We start from the raw sequence: 18,618 nt of genomic DNA on the forward strand, positions 1-18,618 counted from the left end.
ATATAAAATGTATGAATTTAGTAGAAATATTTTTTAAATGAAATTGACTTTTATTATAGTTACATTTATTATTATAGTTTATTATCGTTATGATAATGTCAGATTACTGTATATTAGGCCAGCAGAGAAGTTCTTGCTGGCCCTGACGGCCCACCACTGGTGTAGTGGGCCTTAGATGAAGGCGACACAGAAAACGCTGCATACCAACAGATTGTCCAAAACAATGGTCACCAGTAAAGGATATGAGTGAATGGTTGTGACATTTTGCTGCCTTGATAATAGGAAACGATGACAACTCTTTAAGACAGAGTATGCGGTCTTCTGTCTGCTGGCAAGATTTGAATAGAGCATTCCTCCCATGTCCATGACCAAAGCCACGACTCCTATGAAGAATGCATATGACATGCATTGTTTTAAAACAATTGCAAACAAGCCAATATTAGCCATGCTTACTTTGGTAGAATGCCGTGTACATGTTGGAAAGTTGCAAAACACAGGGTTACTGGTTTGGTGTTGTGTTTTGGGTAATTTCCTATTTAAGGTTAATAAAAACCTCTTAGGAGATGTGATCGAATTAAGAATCCCCCCCCATCACAAGTCATCATCCAAAAATAATTAATGAAATATCTCTCCTGAAAGGTCCAGCCCATTAACATCACAACATTGAGCTAAGATTGAAGATTTACTGTCCATAGCATTTTTATTATTTAATAAATGTTTGGCACAGTTTTATGGTGGATAGTCTACCTAATGCAACCCCCACACGTTTTTTTTTTTTCCATTCGGGCTGCGCTTTAAGGTCATTAGTGTGTAAAGCACAAACACTATTATGTCTAAACCAATACTAGCTGTTTTGCTAGTTGTGTGTTTTTGCTCATCGTGACACCCAGCTGCTCTTCCACTCCGCCACAAAGCCTCACTTGTTGAGTGGACATGTGTGAACGTTAAGATATCACATGGCATCCAGAGCCATTGCCAGAGGATATGCTGGGTGCATTGCAAAGCATGCAATGTTAATCGCCAAATAATGAATTGGTGGATGTTTTTGGGGGTTGTGCAGTATTATTAAACATAACCTGAATGTTCAAACTTAATAATATCTTAAGCATAAATCTCAGTTTTGTATGCTGCTTGGAGAAAGTGTTGCTGAGTTTACTTTCTTACAGGGAGACTACAACCAGCATGGATTTAATTCTTTGACTCATCCAGAAGTTGTATGATAAACTATTTACTTTCTGTCTCTTCTCATCTCGAGGTTCTCTCGCTTGAAAATAACATTTTTCACGCCCTGCCCTTAAAACATATGTCATTCACAGTCTAGCTTATCAAGCAAAGGAACACTATATTGGAAAAAGAATAAATAAATTATATTTTTTTTCTTCCATCTTCAGTAGTATGTATTATTTATTTAGTGACCACAGTTTCACGGATTTCTGCTTATAATCTGATTTTCTTTATTTACTTCCAGGAGATTTTAGAAGATTCAGTTTGCGACAATTTTGGGACAACTTTTATGTCACAGAGGTTGTTTTTGCTTCTTTGGATTTGTTCTTCTAATTGACAGAAAGGACATCACCCTCATTTCCAGGGTTTTGTAGAGTTGCGAAAAGTACAAGATTCACGTTTCATGACCTTGCAATTGACTGCTTCATTTGTATTTTTCTTCATTTCAATATTTTCCTGTTCTACCACCCCTTTGACTTGCCTGCTATGGCTCATGGGCTCCCTCCCAGTGCGTGGTAAATCTCATCAGTGAGCTCCAGGAGCAGATGTGCAGGTTTCAGGAGGAAATCAGCACTCGCATTCAGGAGAAGCGAGCCCTGGAGGATGGTGATACCCAGCGCAGAGAGCCATGTGCTGATCAAGTCGTGGTACGCAGCCCCGTGGCCAGGCTGAGTAATACAAACCTGAGCCCGTGTGGCTCTGGTGCTTGGAAGCACAACGGAGGACTGACTGCAAACGTAGGGAGACTTCATGGATGACTGTTTACACTCTGCCCCCCCCCATCTCCTGACATGTCCTTAACCAGTCCACACTGCACTTGGTGTTTAAAAATTTCCCGAAAATCAAACTAACAACTTTTTTTCCTGTCTGCAGCGTTCATTTTTATAGGATGTCTGGGTGAAAATACGTTCAGTTTTTTTTAGCATCCATTCCATTCTTTGAGGTGATGGCGAAAGAGCCTTCACAACTCCAAACAGTATCACTTGCTATATATTGTATTTGAGCTCCAGATATAAAATAATGAACAGCTTTCTCCTTAAAGCAACCATGTAGCTTTATTGTATCTTAGCTTGTTTATTTCTTGCATGACAGAATCTTCATACTAACCAGGTTCATGGGAAAGGGCTTTTATCCAATAGGTTTACCAAATGAAGACATTTTGTTGGGAAATCTAGCATGGTTGATGTTGCCGTTGGTGGATAACATGTGCAAACACTTCATCTTCATGCCTTCTTCGCTCCGTTTTTGATAACCACACTTGCTCTCCGCTGTTTCCAGGAGATCATGGTTCCTATATTAACCACTGTTTCTCTCAGTGAAGACTTTTACTACTGCAGTGGGTGTTAACTTGCTGTTTTAGTTCCCTCCCATCTTAGCATGTGCTGTTTGGTAACAGATATACACATATAATTTTTTTCTCCAGCCCTTGCAATAAATTTCTAGGTGAAGTCATTTGAATGACTCTTCTGGGTTTACGTTTTCGACCTAAAAGTGTTCACGTTTTATGCCCTCTCTTCAGGATTTATTGCAAGAAGTGAAGCAGCTTAAAAATAAAGTGGAGGAGCTGGAGGGAGAAAAAGGACAGTATGAGAAGCAACTTCGAGTCACCAAGGTACACAATGTTCATAATAAACATACTGTAGCAGCACTTTAATATATACGTAGTGTTGGAGCCAAAAAGCTTTTTGTATATTCTAATTTGTTTATATTAAGAAAGTTAAACAAATTGTCTGAAGACATGCCAATCTATGGTGGGTGGAACCATGGTTGCCATGGTTACATAAATACGTGCCAGTTGGTGATTGCACTCAGGTGCGACAGGGCAAGGGGCAAACAGTTTTCGACCGTGCGAACGTGCGAACGTGAGTGGTCTTTAAGTTTGGTTTGTAACCCGAATTATTGTTTTATCAAGATATTGAACGAAAAGGAATGTGGACGAAATAAACGGATTGGCATATCCAACGCAACACAAAGAGACTATTGAAATTATTTGATTGACGCACGCGTCAAAACAAAACTTACCCAGTTGCCCTGCTGTCCAGCCTATAGGCAAAGGCTGTACAATGTCGAAAACTGTAGTCTTAGTTTGAGACGGACTACCAGTTTAAAGTATATTGGAAACAGAGAGGAAACGCAACGTGACGGCTGCTCGGTTTGGACGGCATCCGATCGTTGCATGAAAGGACAAATTAGTGCTGTTTCGCTGAGTTGTTGCGAAACTTGAACGGACCACAAGACTACGCCAGGGGAGACACGGCGTGCGGGCCATTGGCTTGGCTCAGCGGAGGCACCGCGAACGTCAGGACCAGCAAGGCAGCCAGCCACATCCACGGTCAGCGGACGGCCGCGCTGCCCAGCCACCTCGCATCGCATCACACGACCAGGACAACGGCCCGGTGCTTGAACTTTGCATTGGAGCACTTTTCCAAACTTGGACAGGTACACTGTGCACATAAAGGTATGTAGCGCGCTACCAGCTGGTTAACAATATATGGCCATTTAAAATACTGTGTGCACAAATAGGGGACTTTGAGGATAAAAAAGGTGTCAATACGAGCGCTCTGGTAAAATCCAATGCATTGGTGGTTTTATGGTTTCATCTCCGTTACGTTTTACAAGGTCTTGATTGTAATGTGATGAATTTCTGTGGGGTTTGACTGAAATAACAAGGTACTGTTTTACATTTCACACTGCTGGTTGGGTTTTGTATTGCAAAAATGGATTCAGGTAAAGGTGTTGCTCATGTTATGTGCTCAAATGGTGATGCAATGCAAATAATGGATGAACCTTCAGAGGGTGAAAAACGGTCTAATGTGACCACCACAGGTCAAAGTGCTCGCAGTGAAATTTCACAGGTTAAATCTCAAGTTGGGTCACAGGTTGGCTCCAAACGCAAGGTGAAACTAACACCAAGGGCCTTAATGGAGAAAATTGATTCATTGCAAAAGGAGAGAAATTCTAAATTAAAAAGGGCATCCAACATGCAGAAAACAATTGGAGAATTAATGGAAAATGGAGGATGCAAACAGGAGGTTCAAAGTGCACTTGTGAAATATCTGGACCTATGCAAAGATGCCAGAGAGGCACAGTGTGCTCTTCTACCACTAATACCTCAAGAAGAACAATACAAACATGACATTTGGTTCAAGGCTAAAATGATCAATAATGATCAATTTATTGAGGAGGTTAATGATTGGACAAAAAGGACCCAAGCTGTGCAAAGTGGCGATGATGATGTGGAAAATGAAATCAATTCCAACGACAGCATCTCTAATGTTGAAAGCACAAAATCCACTAAAGGTCACACCTGGAGTGAAGCGAGTAGGTCCAGCACCTCTTCGTTGCGAGCTCGCAAGCAGGTAGAGGCAGACAGAGCTGCCCTTGTAATTCGTGCAGCAGCATTAAAGGAGAAGCATGCGCTTGAGGAGATGGAGGAAATGCTGCGAAAGAAAAAGGAAACATTGGAGCTGGAGGCAGAACTGGCTGCTGCCAATGCCAAAATATCAGTGCTACAATCTCCCACTCACCAAACCCTCTCACAAGCACCATCTGATGGAATGGACTCCTACTTTAGGAAAGGTGCAAGACCAAAAGAACCTTCGGTGGCACAACACACCCTAGCCAGAAAACATGAACCAGTCACACAACCTATCCAACCGCAGCCACCCCGACAACAATCTGCACAATCCTATGTACAACAACAACCGCCTCCTATACAACAGCAGCAAGGACTTATTTCACAACCACCACAGCAGCAAACGTATATTCAAACAAAACCACCACCCCGACGTGTACAACCACCACCCTTTTCACAATCACACATGCCTATGAATGCAGCATGGGACATTGGCCATACCACCCACAGGAACCCCCCTGTGGAACAAAATGCTTCTCAATTCAATGACACTTCAACGGTGTGCAACTTGCTCCAAAAACAAAATGAAATCACAGCCATGCTAATGGAACAGCAAACCTCTCATTTACTGCCACCCAGGGAGATACCATGTTTTGATGGGGATCCTCTACAATATAGAACCTTTGTTAGAGCCTTTGTACATTGCGTTGAGAGAAACGCAAGCAACAAAGGGGATTGTCTGTACTATCTGGAGAGGTACACCAAGGGTCAGCCGAACGAGCTTGTACGGAGCTGTCAACACATGGCACCAGACAGAGGGTATGACATGGCAAAATATCTTCTTGACCAAAACTTTGGAGATGAATATAAAATTACAGCAGCATATATGGAGAAGGTGCACAACTGGCCGCTGCTGAAATCTGAGGATCCAAAATCCCTTCGAGCATATTCACTCTTCCTTCGTCAGTGTTGTAATGCCATGGAAACGGTACAGTATATGAGAGAACTTGACATGCCAGCCAACATGAAAGTCATCATTTCAAAGCTTCCATATAAGCTAAGAGAGATTTGGAGAGTCTCTGCATGCGGCATAATGGAAAGACACTACCGCAGACCCCAGTTCACAGACATCGTCACCTTTATAGAGCGCCAGGTAAAGATAATATCAGATCCAGTCTTTGGTGACATTCAGAATAACACACCGGGCACAGGAAAGCCAATGAACAAATTGAAGTCCCAAGGCAAACCCAGGTTTAAAGGAGACAGCTTTGCAACTACTATCGAAACCCCTCCGCCTAAAGAAGAGCAAGCAAGATTTCCACCTAGTCCCAAGCCAAGTAATACTGCTCACAACACCGCCTCTTGTATATGCTGTTCTAAAGACCACACTCTGGATCAGTGTCCAACAATGGAGAAGAAGTCACACAGAGACAAACTTGCTTTTATAAAACAAAATGGAGTCTGTTTTGGCTGCCTTCGCAAAGGCCATTTAAGCAAATATTGTGCTGACCGTTTGATTTGCAAGGTGTGCAGTAAAAAGCATCCCAGTATTCTTCATATTTACTTTGACCAAAAGCAGAGGTCAAGCAACGCAAGTCAGCCAAATAAGCCTTCAGTAAGCAACGCACAGGTCTCCTTGCAAACTTGTGGACAAACAGGGGCCGGTGACAGTAATGGCGTTTTGTCAATCCTACCTGTGCAGGTGAAGTCCAGCAAGGGACATAAAGTAATTAAAACCTATGCATTCCTCGATCCCGGCAGCACAGATACCTTTTGTTCAGAAGCCCTCATGAGGAAGTTGAATTTGAATGGAAGAAAAGCCAAAATCAGCCTTCTAACCATGGGCCCAAAGGCATCTGTATCCAGTTACATGTTGACCGATTTAGAAATCTCAAGCCTCACTGGAGAAGAGTTCTTTGACCTGCCCAAGGTCTACACTCAAAAGAAAATGCCTGTTACAACCAGTAACATCATTAAAGAAGAGGAGCTGGCTAAGTGGCCATATTTAAATGGGGTGGTTCTTCCACGCATTCAAGCTGATGTTGAGCTATTGATTGGTACCAATGTCTCTAAACTACTTGAACCGTGGGAAGTTGTGAACAGTCGTGGTAATGGGCCATATGCCATTAAGACCCTATTGGGGTGGGTTGTTAATGGTCCCCTTTCCGGCTACAGTGAGCAGGCTGAGTGCGTTACTGTCAACAGGACCTCCATAACACATTTGGAGGAATTGCTGCACAATCAGTACAACCATGATTTTAATGAAACGACATCGGAGGACAAAGAGGAAATGTCACAGGATGATAAGAAGTTCATGAAAATCATGACTGATTCTTGTAAACTTCAAGATGGACATTACACCCTGGAACTCCCTTTCAGAAAAAGGGAAGTCTGTCTGCCAAACAATCGGTGTGTTGCTAGGCAACGCATATTTGGATTGAAGAGGAGGTTTGGGAGAGATAAGAAATTCCACAGAGATGCTGATGAAACTAAAGAATGGATTGAGAAAAAAACCCAGGCTCTCAACACCGACAACTACGGTCATGATTTGGCAAGTGTTCAGGCTTTGCAGCGCAAGCATGAGGGCTTTGAAAGAGACCTGGCACCCCTAGGTGACAATGTGAACTCTCTTGGGGAAACCGCACAACGTCTCATACAGTCCCACCCAGAAGCAGTGGATGACATTCAAGAGAAATGTACTGAGCTCAACTCTGCCTGGAGCAGCCTTGTTAGACGTGCTGATCAGCGCAAAGACAAGCTGGGAAATTCACATGACCTGCAGCGCTTTCTATCTGATTTCAGAGACCTCGTGTCCTGGGTTAATGGTATCCGAGGACTGGTGTCCTCTGAGGAGCTAGCCAAAGATGTGACTGGAGCGGAAGCACTTCTAGAAAGACATCAGGAACATCGCACAGAAATAGATGCTCGTCTTGGTACATTCCAGGCTTTTGAGCAATTCGGGCACCAGCTTTTGGTGCAAGGACATTATGCGACTCCCGAGATCAAGCAAAGATTGGAAACTTTAGAAATGGAGCGGGCTGACCTGGAAAAGGCCTGGGTACAGCGCCGCATGATGCTGGACCAATGCTTGGGGTTCCAGCTCTTTAGCAGAGACTGTGAACAAGCTGAGAATTGGATGGCAGCTCGTGAAGCCTTTCTTGCAAGTGACGACAAGGGAGACTCCCTTGATAGTGTTGAGGCACTAATCAAAAAACATGAAGACTTTGATAAAGCCATTAATGTGCAGGAAGAGAAAATTGCTGCTCTCCAATCCTTTGCCAATCAACTCATAGGAGCGGACCATTATGCCAAATCTGAGATCTGCAGTCGACGCAATGAAGTTCTTGACAGGTGGCGTCGGCTGAAGACCCAGATGATTGAAAAGCGCTCAAAACTTGGTGAATCCCAGACCCTGCAGCAATGCAGCCGAGATGTGGATGAAATAGAAGCTTGGATCAGTGAGACACTGCAGACTGCTTCTGATGAGTCCTACAAGGACCCTACCAACATTCAGCTATCCAAGCTTCTGAGTAAACATCAGAAGCACCAAGCATTTGAGGCGGAGCTCCATGCCAATGCTGATCGAATCCGTGGCGTCATAGATACTGGTAACACACTCATCCAGAGAGGTGCCTGTGCTGGCAGTGAAGATGCAGTTAAGGTACGCCTTGGTGCGCTGGGTGAACAGTGGCAATTTCTCGTCAACAAATCTGCTGAAAAGAGCCAAAAACTCAAAGAAGCCAATAAGCAACAGAACTTTAACACTGGCATCAAAGACTTTGATTTTTGGCTCTCTGAGGTGGAAGCACTTCTTGCTTCAGAGGACTATGGGAAAGATCTGGCCTCAGTCAACAACCTGTTGAAAAAACATCAGTTGCTGGAGGCTGATATTTCAGCCCATGAAGATCGTCTGGAAGATTTAAATGGACAGGCTGACAGTCTGATGGCAAGCAACGCCTTTGATACCTCTCAAGTGAAGGACAAGCGTGGTGCTGTTAATGGTCGTTTCAACAAAATAAAGAGCATGGCAGCCAGCCGCCACGCGAAGCTGAATGAGTCTCACCGTCTACATCAGTTCTTCAGGGACTTAGATGATGAAGAGTCTTGGATCAAAGAGAAGAAGTTGCTTGTAAGTTCAGAAGACTATGGGCGTGATTTGACTGGAGTGCAGAATCTGAGGAAGAAACGCAAGAGGCTTGAGGCTGAATTGGGAGCCCATGAGCCGGCAATTAAGTCTGTGCTTGATACTGGAAAGAAGCTGTCTGATGACAACACCATTGGCCAGCAGGGGGACATTGTATTGATCGCGGATGCAACAGCCCCACGTGGATCCTGGCTGCTGGGAAGGGTCTTAGAGATCTATGCTGACAAGAAGGGACTAGTGCGTTCTGCACGAGTTAAAACAAAAACCAGCACACTGGACAGACCAATAACTAAGCTTTGCTTGATTCAAGAAGCAGACACTTAAGCTTCTAAGAGGTTTGTTTTGTTTTCGTTTACATGACTTGTTGGCTCCATTTATGTTAATATTGGTTTGAATTGTTCACGGTCTCCTGCCGTTCTCAATTAGGGGCCGGTGTGTTGGAGCCAAAAAGCTTTTTGTATATTCTAATTTGTTTATATTAAGAAAGTTAAACAAATTGTCTGAAGACATGCCAATCTATGGTGGGTGGAACCATGGTTGCCATGGTTACATAAATACGTGCCAGTTGGTGATTGCACTCAGGTGCGACAGGGCAAGGGGCAAACAGTTTTCGACCGTGCGAACGTGCGAACGTGCGAACGTGAGTGGTCTTTAAGTTTGGTTTGTAACCCGAATTATTGTTTTATCAAGATATTGAACGAAAAGGAATGTGGACGAAATAAACGGATTGGCATATCCAACGCAACACAAAGAGACTATTGAAATTATTTGATTGACGCACGCGTCAAAACAAAACTTACCCAGTTGCCCTGCTGTCCAGCCTATAGGCAAAGGCTGTACACGTAGTATAAAACAAGATTGGTTCCATTCCATGGACCGGTGGTTGGGGACCTTTGCTTTAACCTCCTGAGACCCGGACTCTGAAATGGCATGCAACTTTCATTTCTTCTGGCTAATTGGGACCTGACAAGTACATGCGCAAAAATATATCCTTGTACATGCTCTACTGTAGTTTCTGAGAAAAAGCATGTCCTCTTATGTCCTCTTATATATTAGTAAAATAAATACATTTTTTTGTCTTTTTTTTTTAAAGATTTTGTTTTTCCTAGTTTGAATGGCAGTAAATAACGTCTTCATGTTTGCTTCTTGGATGGTAGTTACTCGAATAAAGGTGTTTTGCTAAGCCTGCACGCTAGCTAGCAACCTGTCAGTGGTAACTGTACATTCTTGTGTTGAATAGTTGCTGGCGTAATTACTCGTAGACGCCTTGGTGGAAAAGTAACAGCTGTTGTTATATTTTTTTAAAACCGCCACGGCTTCTTGGCAAATAAGACATACAGTCTTAGACCGGACTACACTAAAAATATATATTTATGCGTCCATTCTGTCTTAAACACCCAGCACTCATTGCCAAAAATGTTTTTCTTTGTCATTGCTGCAGATGGGTTCTGATCTTACTAGTAGAAGAGCGATAATTGAAAATGGCTCATTCTCTCTCTCTCTTTCTCTCTCGCTTTCTCTCTCTCTCTCTCACTCTCTCTCTCTCGCTGACTCTGATTCTTCCTCGAGGCTCTGCAAAATCATGTCACTGCACCTACTGTTACACATGGTGTTGCTTTGTCTGTCATAACAAGTCAAAATGAAAGGAATGGAATCATTCAAACCAAACCTAAACCTGTAGTTTGCCCTTCCCTGATCTAACCCGTTATGTGTTTTACACTCTTTTCACCACTAGATGACAGTACAATGTCCTCATAAGTGGATACCAGGCCCTCGTAGAGCAAAATATAATATTGTGGTCTCGATGACTGAAAATGTGAAGTCCACACATGGGGACACTAGGTCCTAGGAGGTTAAAGGAAATGTTTCTTGACAATATAACAGAACAATGGCTGTCTGGGGATAAACATTTTGTTTAATCACAATTATGATTATAATTGACACATGAACAAAGATTAAAACAGAATACATTGTAAAGTTCTTTATTTTAAGAGAGAACATCACTAAATAGAAAGAAATATTGTGGTTACCGGTAATCATTTTGGCAGTGACTAAAATATGTCTCAGTCACTAATGGTCCAGTTTTGATTCGAGTAAGTTTGCAAAAAGTTAAGTGCATGTGCAATCAGCCTATTAGCTGGAAGACAGCTTACAATTTTGGAGTACCACTGCATCCGCTGTGCTCACATTGCTTCCTTCTCCCCCTCCTCTCTCCTTGACTATGTACTGTCTTCTCTCTAAACCCTTCCATGTGGCCCGCTGTCACTTTTTCTGCTCCACTATTCTCTACATCTTTAAATTTCTCCCATCATTACCCTCTTCCTCTCTGGGTGTGTCTCTCTTTTTTCTCTCCCCTCTAGCTCGCTATCTCTTACTCTCTGCATGTGTGTTACCAGTCGCTCATGACTCAGCTCTCCAGCCTCAAACTGACTGTGGGGCACACACAGCTGGAGAAGCAACAGTGGGAAGAGCGATGGCGCAGCGCACAGGTGCCTCCCCTTCCTAGTTTTCGGGCACCTGCTCTTCTGCCTCTTTTTCTCTCTCCCTTTTTAAATGACGTTTTCTACCCCAACCCATGCTTGTATACACTTTTCCTGCTTTTTCTAATCTTTGAAAGTCCTTCTTTATTGCTTTATAACAAGCTTTTTCTTGCTACTTTTTCACCCAGCTTTGGTAAATATTTAGGCAGTATTGAATATTTTACCAGCATTTTTCACATGGTCTCCACGGGACAGAGACTTTCTGAGAAAATAAATGTAAGCAACAAATAAACAGCATGGTGTTTGAGCAAACTTGTTAAAAATGCTCATGAAATGATGCAGCAAAGTCACTATGTGTACTTTCACCTACTGCCTGAACGGCTCCATGTATAAAGAAAGAAAATGCCACAGTTAAAACTAGAAAGTGTTTACTGAAAATTTATCCGTAATCTATTCCTTTATTTTTGTGGTCCAACATAATTACCGTATTTTCCGCACTGTAAGGCGCACCTTAGAGCCTTAATTTTTTTAAAAAGCCGATGGTGTGCCTTATAATCAGGTGCGCCTTATATTTGGATCAATATTGAGATTGGGATCCGTAGATGGGGAATGAACTGATAAATTAAGATTTACCTGTTTCTTTTGTGTGTTTACCGTTGAACAAGGTTGGTCATATTGACATTGAGTTATTATGCTCTTGTAGAGTTATTTGAGTTATTATTGTTATTACTTTGAGTCTTATTATATTGTGATTGAAAAAGTTGTCAAATATGTCATTAATGGAGGGTGCACCTTATATATGGAAAAAGTTTTAAAATATGTCATTATTTGAGGGTGTGCCTTATAATCCGGTGCGCCTTATAGTGCGCAAAATACGGTAGTTTAAAATTAAAAACAATGAAACTAACTTGACTCCCCCAAAAATACCTATTCAAAAATAGAGAAAATAAATCTGAATGTAGTTTGTGGCGCTGCAGTACTCTCGGTATCTACAATTTGTGCTTTATTGTTCTAAAACGATGTTGATGATCAAACAGGGTATTCTACATACTGTTTGAATTCACCACAAGAATCATAGTCTCAGCATTTGTTTGTGCTCTTTCTACATGAATACACAAACCAAACACTGTACTTCATTCAGGCCTTTGAGCCAAAACACCCGAGGAATGCTCAATGCCTAAAGATAGACAATGTTGCGCCATAGTATTACTGCTACTTTATGGTGTAATTAAAATGAAAGTACAGTACAAATGTTTTTAGTAAGGTAATCGCATTTAAAGGGGACCTGATCTTCCCGCAATAAGGGAATTTCCACAAAGTAGGATTTTCCCCCTTACAAACACACACACACATATAATATTTGTGTAGTTTTCCTTGAATCATGGAAGTGTTCTAACAATTTTGCCTGTGTGTGTAGCTAAAGATGTCAACCGACTTGATAAATTTGTTCCGCTTATCTGCTTCCACAGGCTGAAATCTCAGACCTGCAGCAGCTCCTTGCCTCCAAAGATGCTGAGATTGAATGCCTGCAGACCCAACTTCTGGCCAGAGGCAGCACAGCCTATGACAACGCAGAGAGAGGTACATGCTGATGTCAGCCTGACTGTCACATCAAATCCACCGTTCAGAGAGAATGCTGTAAATGTGTGTGAGTATGTGTGGGCACATCTGTCAACTTCAATTACTTGTGTTTCAACTAACTGAACATTTTAACAACTTTGTCCTCCTTTGCCATATATTTGACTTTTTCTTGACTGTATGCTGCCCTCTGCTGTAGAGGAGGTGTACATCAAACAGCTGATAAACAAATGTAAGGCAGTCCCTTTTGTCATTTATCTCATTTCCATTCAGCTCATCTGTCTGTTGCCCCAACAATGTATTTTTTCTTTCCTGTTGTTGACTCTGAAATTTGACATTAGAATATTACAGTTACTGTTGTTTTATGAATAAGCCGCTGCAAACTATCAGTCAGTAATACACCCTAGTCAGCTAATCATATAATTGGCAAAACTTGACCAAAACCTCTCAGAAATGTTCAGTAGCTCCTTTTATTACTACAAGGATGTCGGCCTTAAAAACACTGTCGGAGATGTGCTGGTTTTAGAGTATATTTTTTGTCTTTGAAATTACTGTGGTGTAATACCACACTATGCTCTCATAACAACAGCTGTGTCTAATATTTGACTTTTCTCTGTGTGATGTTGTAGTTTTACATCTCTGCAAGCTACCACCAAAATAACGAATCTCTCTTTGAAAACCCTTTTTCTTTTAGCAAAATTAATTGTATTAATTCCCATCATACACATTATAGTTGCTGCCTTTTTGGTTGGGTGGGGGGGGGGCGTAATTTCACAGTTTGTTTTAATCTCAGATTGCAGGTGGTTGTGCTTCTTGTCAGCATTCAATTGCTTTGTTTGTTGCATCATATTCGTGCGGTTGTCATGTCTCTCACAAACATCACCCAGTCAGGCTCCCATCAGATGCTTTAAATCAGTGTTCCCCAACCACCGCTCCGTGGATCAACTGGTACCGGGCCGCGTGGGCTGCACCCAAAATAATGTTTTGGAGATGATTTAGTTTAACAGTTCATACATTTGTGCTTGATTTTTGCCGTGGTGATAAAAAGGTTGGGGACCACTGCTTTAAATGAACTTGACATGACCTTTGTTGTATGAAATTTAAGTTGCACGGTTCTTGTTTTCAGACCAGGAATACCAGAGACTGAAGGTGGGGATGGAGTCTCTTTTAGCTTCAAACGATGAAAAGGTATAAAGACAGAAGTAGCGCCTAAACTTTTCACATTAAACAAAATAAAACAAAAACATTTCCAACGGTCTGGTGAACGTCTGCTCCATAGTGTGTCTCTCTGTACCTTGAAAATGTGTATGCGTGTGTGCCTTTGCTCTTGGGTACGCTTGATGACTGACACGAACGTGCCTGTGGGGCAGGAGTAGAGTAAAACTCCACAGGCATGCGCCGTATCACTCATGAAGCTCACCCCGGCGCTGTTGTTGTCAACAGGCAGGAGGACGAGACACTCGACAGTAAGGAGCAGATGGTCCACCAGACCATTGGAAATCTCTGACCCATTTTATTTTATAATAAAATGTTATTTCAAGTGTGAGCTCAACATTGTTTGATCATGTACAGATAAGACTTTATTTCAACGTCCGGGCAGCTACTAATATGACCGCAACTGTGCGAGACTTCAAAATAGGGGCTTCACTATGATCTTCTTCCATCTGTAGTTGGCAATCCAGATTGCTAAAGCAGCTTCCATACGGACAATCGTTTTATTACGAGCCGTAACAACTCGCTTCGCTGAATTGCCAAAAGTGATGGCAGCCGTCTTCGAATGTTCACCTCGTCCTTATTGTAGCGAACGGTGGATTCGTTCACTCCCAAAAGGCGGGCCACGGCCGCCTCACTTCTCCCTTCGAGAAGTATCACCGTCTCAGCAATTGTCATCATTTTTTGTTGTCGTTTAGGCTCAGTACAAGTTTTCAAAGGAGCAGGACAGTTGGGCGCTATTGCAAAAGTTCAATACGTCATGAAAAAAACATCCTTGAAGTGGTGAATCCGCATAAAGGAAAAAAAATCTGCGATGTGGTGAATCCTCGTAATGGAAAAAATACCCGCGATGTAGCGAATCCGTAATAGTGGAACCGTGAAGTTAATATGTGTGTTAATATGTGTTAAAACACATAGATAAAATCCCACCTTGTTTGCATGAACAGACACGCCGCATTGAGGAGCTGACAAATCTGCTTGGCCAGTATAGAAAGATTGGTGAGCTCATGGCCCTCACGCATGGTAAGAATATCAGCCATCATATTGCTGGATTCAGTTCCTGTTTTACTGAGTAAAACATTGTTCATTTGCACAGGTTAAACGTATTCTTTTCTCCTCTATCTATCTTTCTACCATGTAGGAAGTAGTGAAGAAGAGCTGAGTGGCAGTTTGAAATTCAGAGCCGTCACACACAAAGCCCACTGTGATATCTACAGGTCAGAGGTAAGGTTGAACTGCAACCATTATAAAGTCTAAAATTTTCAAATAAGAGAAGAAAAAAGTTGCGTAGAAACTGAATGGGCATTTCACAAATAATGACAAATAATTTGTTTTTTGCATAGATGTCATCAAGAGGCTCTTCACCACTTATGTTATCCTCATCACCTTATCAGAGGGAACTTGATCCTTGGTATAGTATTAACACAGAACATAGCAATTGGGATATTGCACTTCCCATAGTGCAGGGGTGTCAAACAAGTTTTGATCCTGGGCCACATTGTGTTTATAGTTTCTGTCAGAGGGCAAGAATGACTTTGAAGTCAAATACTTTAAGTCACACGCACTTATGTAGTTTCAAAATCATAGGCCGGTACAAACAGTTCGAAAGACAGATTGGAAACAAAATATGGTTGTTTTTTTCCCCTAAAATTTTGTAAAAGTTGAAGACAACTATTTTAGCCAGAAACTTGAAAACAAATCAGGATTTCACGGGCCACATAAAATGATGCAGTGGGCCAGATATGGCCCTCGGGCCTTGAGTTTGACACCTGTGCCATGGTGTACAAACGGTTGTGCCATTAATGTTAGTTTTGGGAACTATGGTTGATCATTTTCAACTGGTTATAGTTGCATCTTAGAATATGGTGAGGATTCACTGCTTCAACGTTCATTAATAGCGTGTAGAAAAATGTCATCAATAATGGTTGAAATGATAATACAAAAATTTCTCTTTTTCTTAGGCATCAGCGTAGGTTGCAGTCTAGCAGTCTTGAGGAATTGCAGAGCAGATCTTTCCAAAAGGTTCTCATTCAATCATTGCTTCTGTTTGACTGCCATTCTGCTGTTAATCTAATTGCACTAATCAATACAACACGATTCATGTACAGTGGACCCCCGGGTTACAGCGTCCCTGGCTTACATTTTTTCCGTGCTGCGATGTGGAATACTGAGTTTTTTCGTCCCCTCTTTAAGGTATTTTCCTCGCTTTGCAACAGAAACAACAAGGGGTTGGCTGTATTTGTGTTGTTTTGTCTCCATCTGCAGGCGTTTTTTAGGTAATTGCACTTATTTTCTGATGCCGTTAATGGCTCCATGCAACACGTCACTACAATGCTGGTCTGCTATTGGTCGGCGTCTCCTCACGGAGATGCTGGTCTGCTCTTGGTCAGCCTCACTAGTTTCAAAATGTCGGAGGGTTAAAGCTTTGTCCTATCGCGAGTGGTTACAAAACCGTATTTATAGTGCATTTTACTGTTTAATTCAAACTTGACTGGGTTAGCCATGGGTCCCAAGATTGCTAGTGATGTTAAAGAGAGAAGTAAGAAGATTAATTTATATGGAAACGAAGCTGGAGATAATCAAGAAATACGAAGCTAGTGTAGCCTAGGCTACCCTTATTAGGGAATATGGGCATAACAAGCACCACTCAAAGGTAAATAAATCCTTTCTGTATTTTTTATTTATGATGTTTTCTGATTGTATACATGTATATTATATACACGTAGCACTTACTATGCTATTTTGGTCCCAATTTTTAAAATGTATGTACAATTTGGATGTTTTTAACTGGGGTTTTAAACGCATTAGCTATTTAACATAGGTTTGGATTGCCCGCCATACGGTGAATTCGCCTTACTAGCCCAACCGCGAAACGGCTTAATCTTGTAACACGGGGGCCCACTGTACTATGCTTCTTTTTTAACATGCTAATTGATTTTGTTCTTTATGCTTGCATATATATATATATATATGTGTGTGTGTTTTTGTGCATGTGTGTGTTTGTGTTTGCGGTAGCCTGTCGAGATCCTGCCAGATCAAAGTGAATCAGACGTAGGGGGAGAGGTACTGGTCTGCTGCATGGCATAACACTATCTAACACATGCCGCTTCATAAACCAACAAAACATTCATTTGTTGATTGCATAACACATAAAAAGTGTTTGTTTTTCATGAAAAAAAGCGCTCCTTGTGATCTGTGAGAGAAGCAACTTATGCCTCCGTTTATAGTGCAAGAATTCTCCGGGACACACCATGTGCTACATTAGGTCATCTAGGGTTCATATATCTATTTCTTAAGCCATTGTTCCAGATTGTAATGCTTTGTTATTATTGGACATTTTTTTCAACAGAAAAAAAGTTTAGGACACATTGCACATCTCCATGAAGGACTGACTAACTGGTGCTGTTGGACATAAATTGCTAAAAAGTGATAAAAACAGTAATATAAACTGTGAGCAGACATCTCCAGTAGAATGTAATTTAGTGTTAAGTATATTCATGAAATGTTTCCAATGACTAGAAATTACACCTGCAGGAAATTTTTCCAATGACTAGAAATTAAACCTGCAGGAAGCATGCAGGCATGTCAAGTTCTTTAATACTGGACTCCTAATCATTTTTACATTAAGCCTTCCAATAAGCATCATTTGGAGCAGAAGCTGTGAAAGTGTAATTCTGTAAAATCAATGTAATTAGTTAGGTAGCAGGAATGAATTTGCTAATTATTTTATTGATGAATTATACCCTTTTTGTGTACTGAATATTGATGTTAAAACCTTAACAACACACACACACATGAGACAGAACTCCCATGAAGTAGCTGTCAGAAATGTTTAGCATCATGGCTGCCTCCCAGCTCTTTTTTTTTTCTGTGGGCCCTTCTCCTTTTATTTCATCATAGACCCAATGACTTTGACACTGCATCCCACATGCACTCTCTTGTTATGCAACAGAACAGAGTACAACATCAAATCATCATGATCAAAAGGGATGTGTCGTTCGCTGACCAAAGGCGAACACTTGACATATATTTGCGGTCATCAGAATAAGAATAGAAGCATGTTAACCACACATCAGAAAGAAAGCTTCATCCAACCTTACATCATTTTTGAAACACTCATTGCAGTTCATTTTACTAAAAATTGAACCTACTTACAAAAAAAATGAACATTTAAAGATACTGTATATATTTATTTGGCAGGATGATCACATGGAGTTAAACAAGTACCAGACACTGCCAGGAAAACTGTGTCGAAAAGGTGAGCTCAGGACGAAGCTGAATGGTGAAAGGGAAAGACAAGAAGACTATTTATGTCCTGTAAGGCTTTCACCTGTCCATCGCCATGATCAGGACTACAGTATAAGTGAGTTTCTATATCTTTTATTCATTCTGCTAACCCCCTCGGATCAGATCTACTTAAATGTTCTATAACCAAGTTGTCCATCTTAGGCTATAGTCAGACTGTTGTCTTCTGCATTTAGAATTGCTTTCTCAGTCGATTGAATGCTTACCTTGTCCCCAAAAACTCTGCATAAAATTTGAATATTTGATATAAATAGAGAATATATTTTTTGCTAGGTGAAAAACAGTTACAAACACATAAGACCAAATAACACATTTGCACG

At 41.4% G+C, this 18,618-nt stretch overlaps 1 protein-coding gene across 1 annotated transcript in view; it reads left to right on the top strand.

The window, feature by feature from the left end:
- Positions 1-18,618, top strand: part of LOC148421872 (liprin-beta-2-like) — a 69,649-nt gene that overhangs the window by 34,489 nt on the left and 16,542 nt on the right. The window contains 12 exon segments of the mRNA XM_088416407.1: positions 1,734-1,961; positions 2,744-2,836; positions 11,120-11,212; positions 12,673-12,784; positions 12,981-13,013; positions 13,908-13,969; positions 14,941-15,016; positions 15,135-15,217; positions 15,337-15,404; positions 15,955-16,015; positions 17,009-17,056; positions 18,194-18,356. Of these exon segments, the coding sequence (XP_088272533.1) occupies positions 1,734-1,961; positions 2,744-2,836; positions 11,120-11,212; positions 12,673-12,784; positions 12,981-13,013; positions 13,908-13,969; positions 14,941-15,016; positions 15,135-15,217; positions 15,337-15,404; positions 15,955-16,015; positions 17,009-17,056; positions 18,194-18,356 (1,120 nt within the window).

Source organism: Hippichthys cyanospilos, chromosome 6 (assembly GCF_059441005.1).
Source record: "Hippichthys cyanospilos isolate Australia breed blue-spotted pipefish chromosome 6, RoL_Hcya_1.0, whole genome shotgun sequence".
Taxonomy (NCBI): Eukaryota; Metazoa; Chordata; class Actinopteri; order Syngnathiformes; family Syngnathidae; genus Hippichthys; species Hippichthys cyanospilos.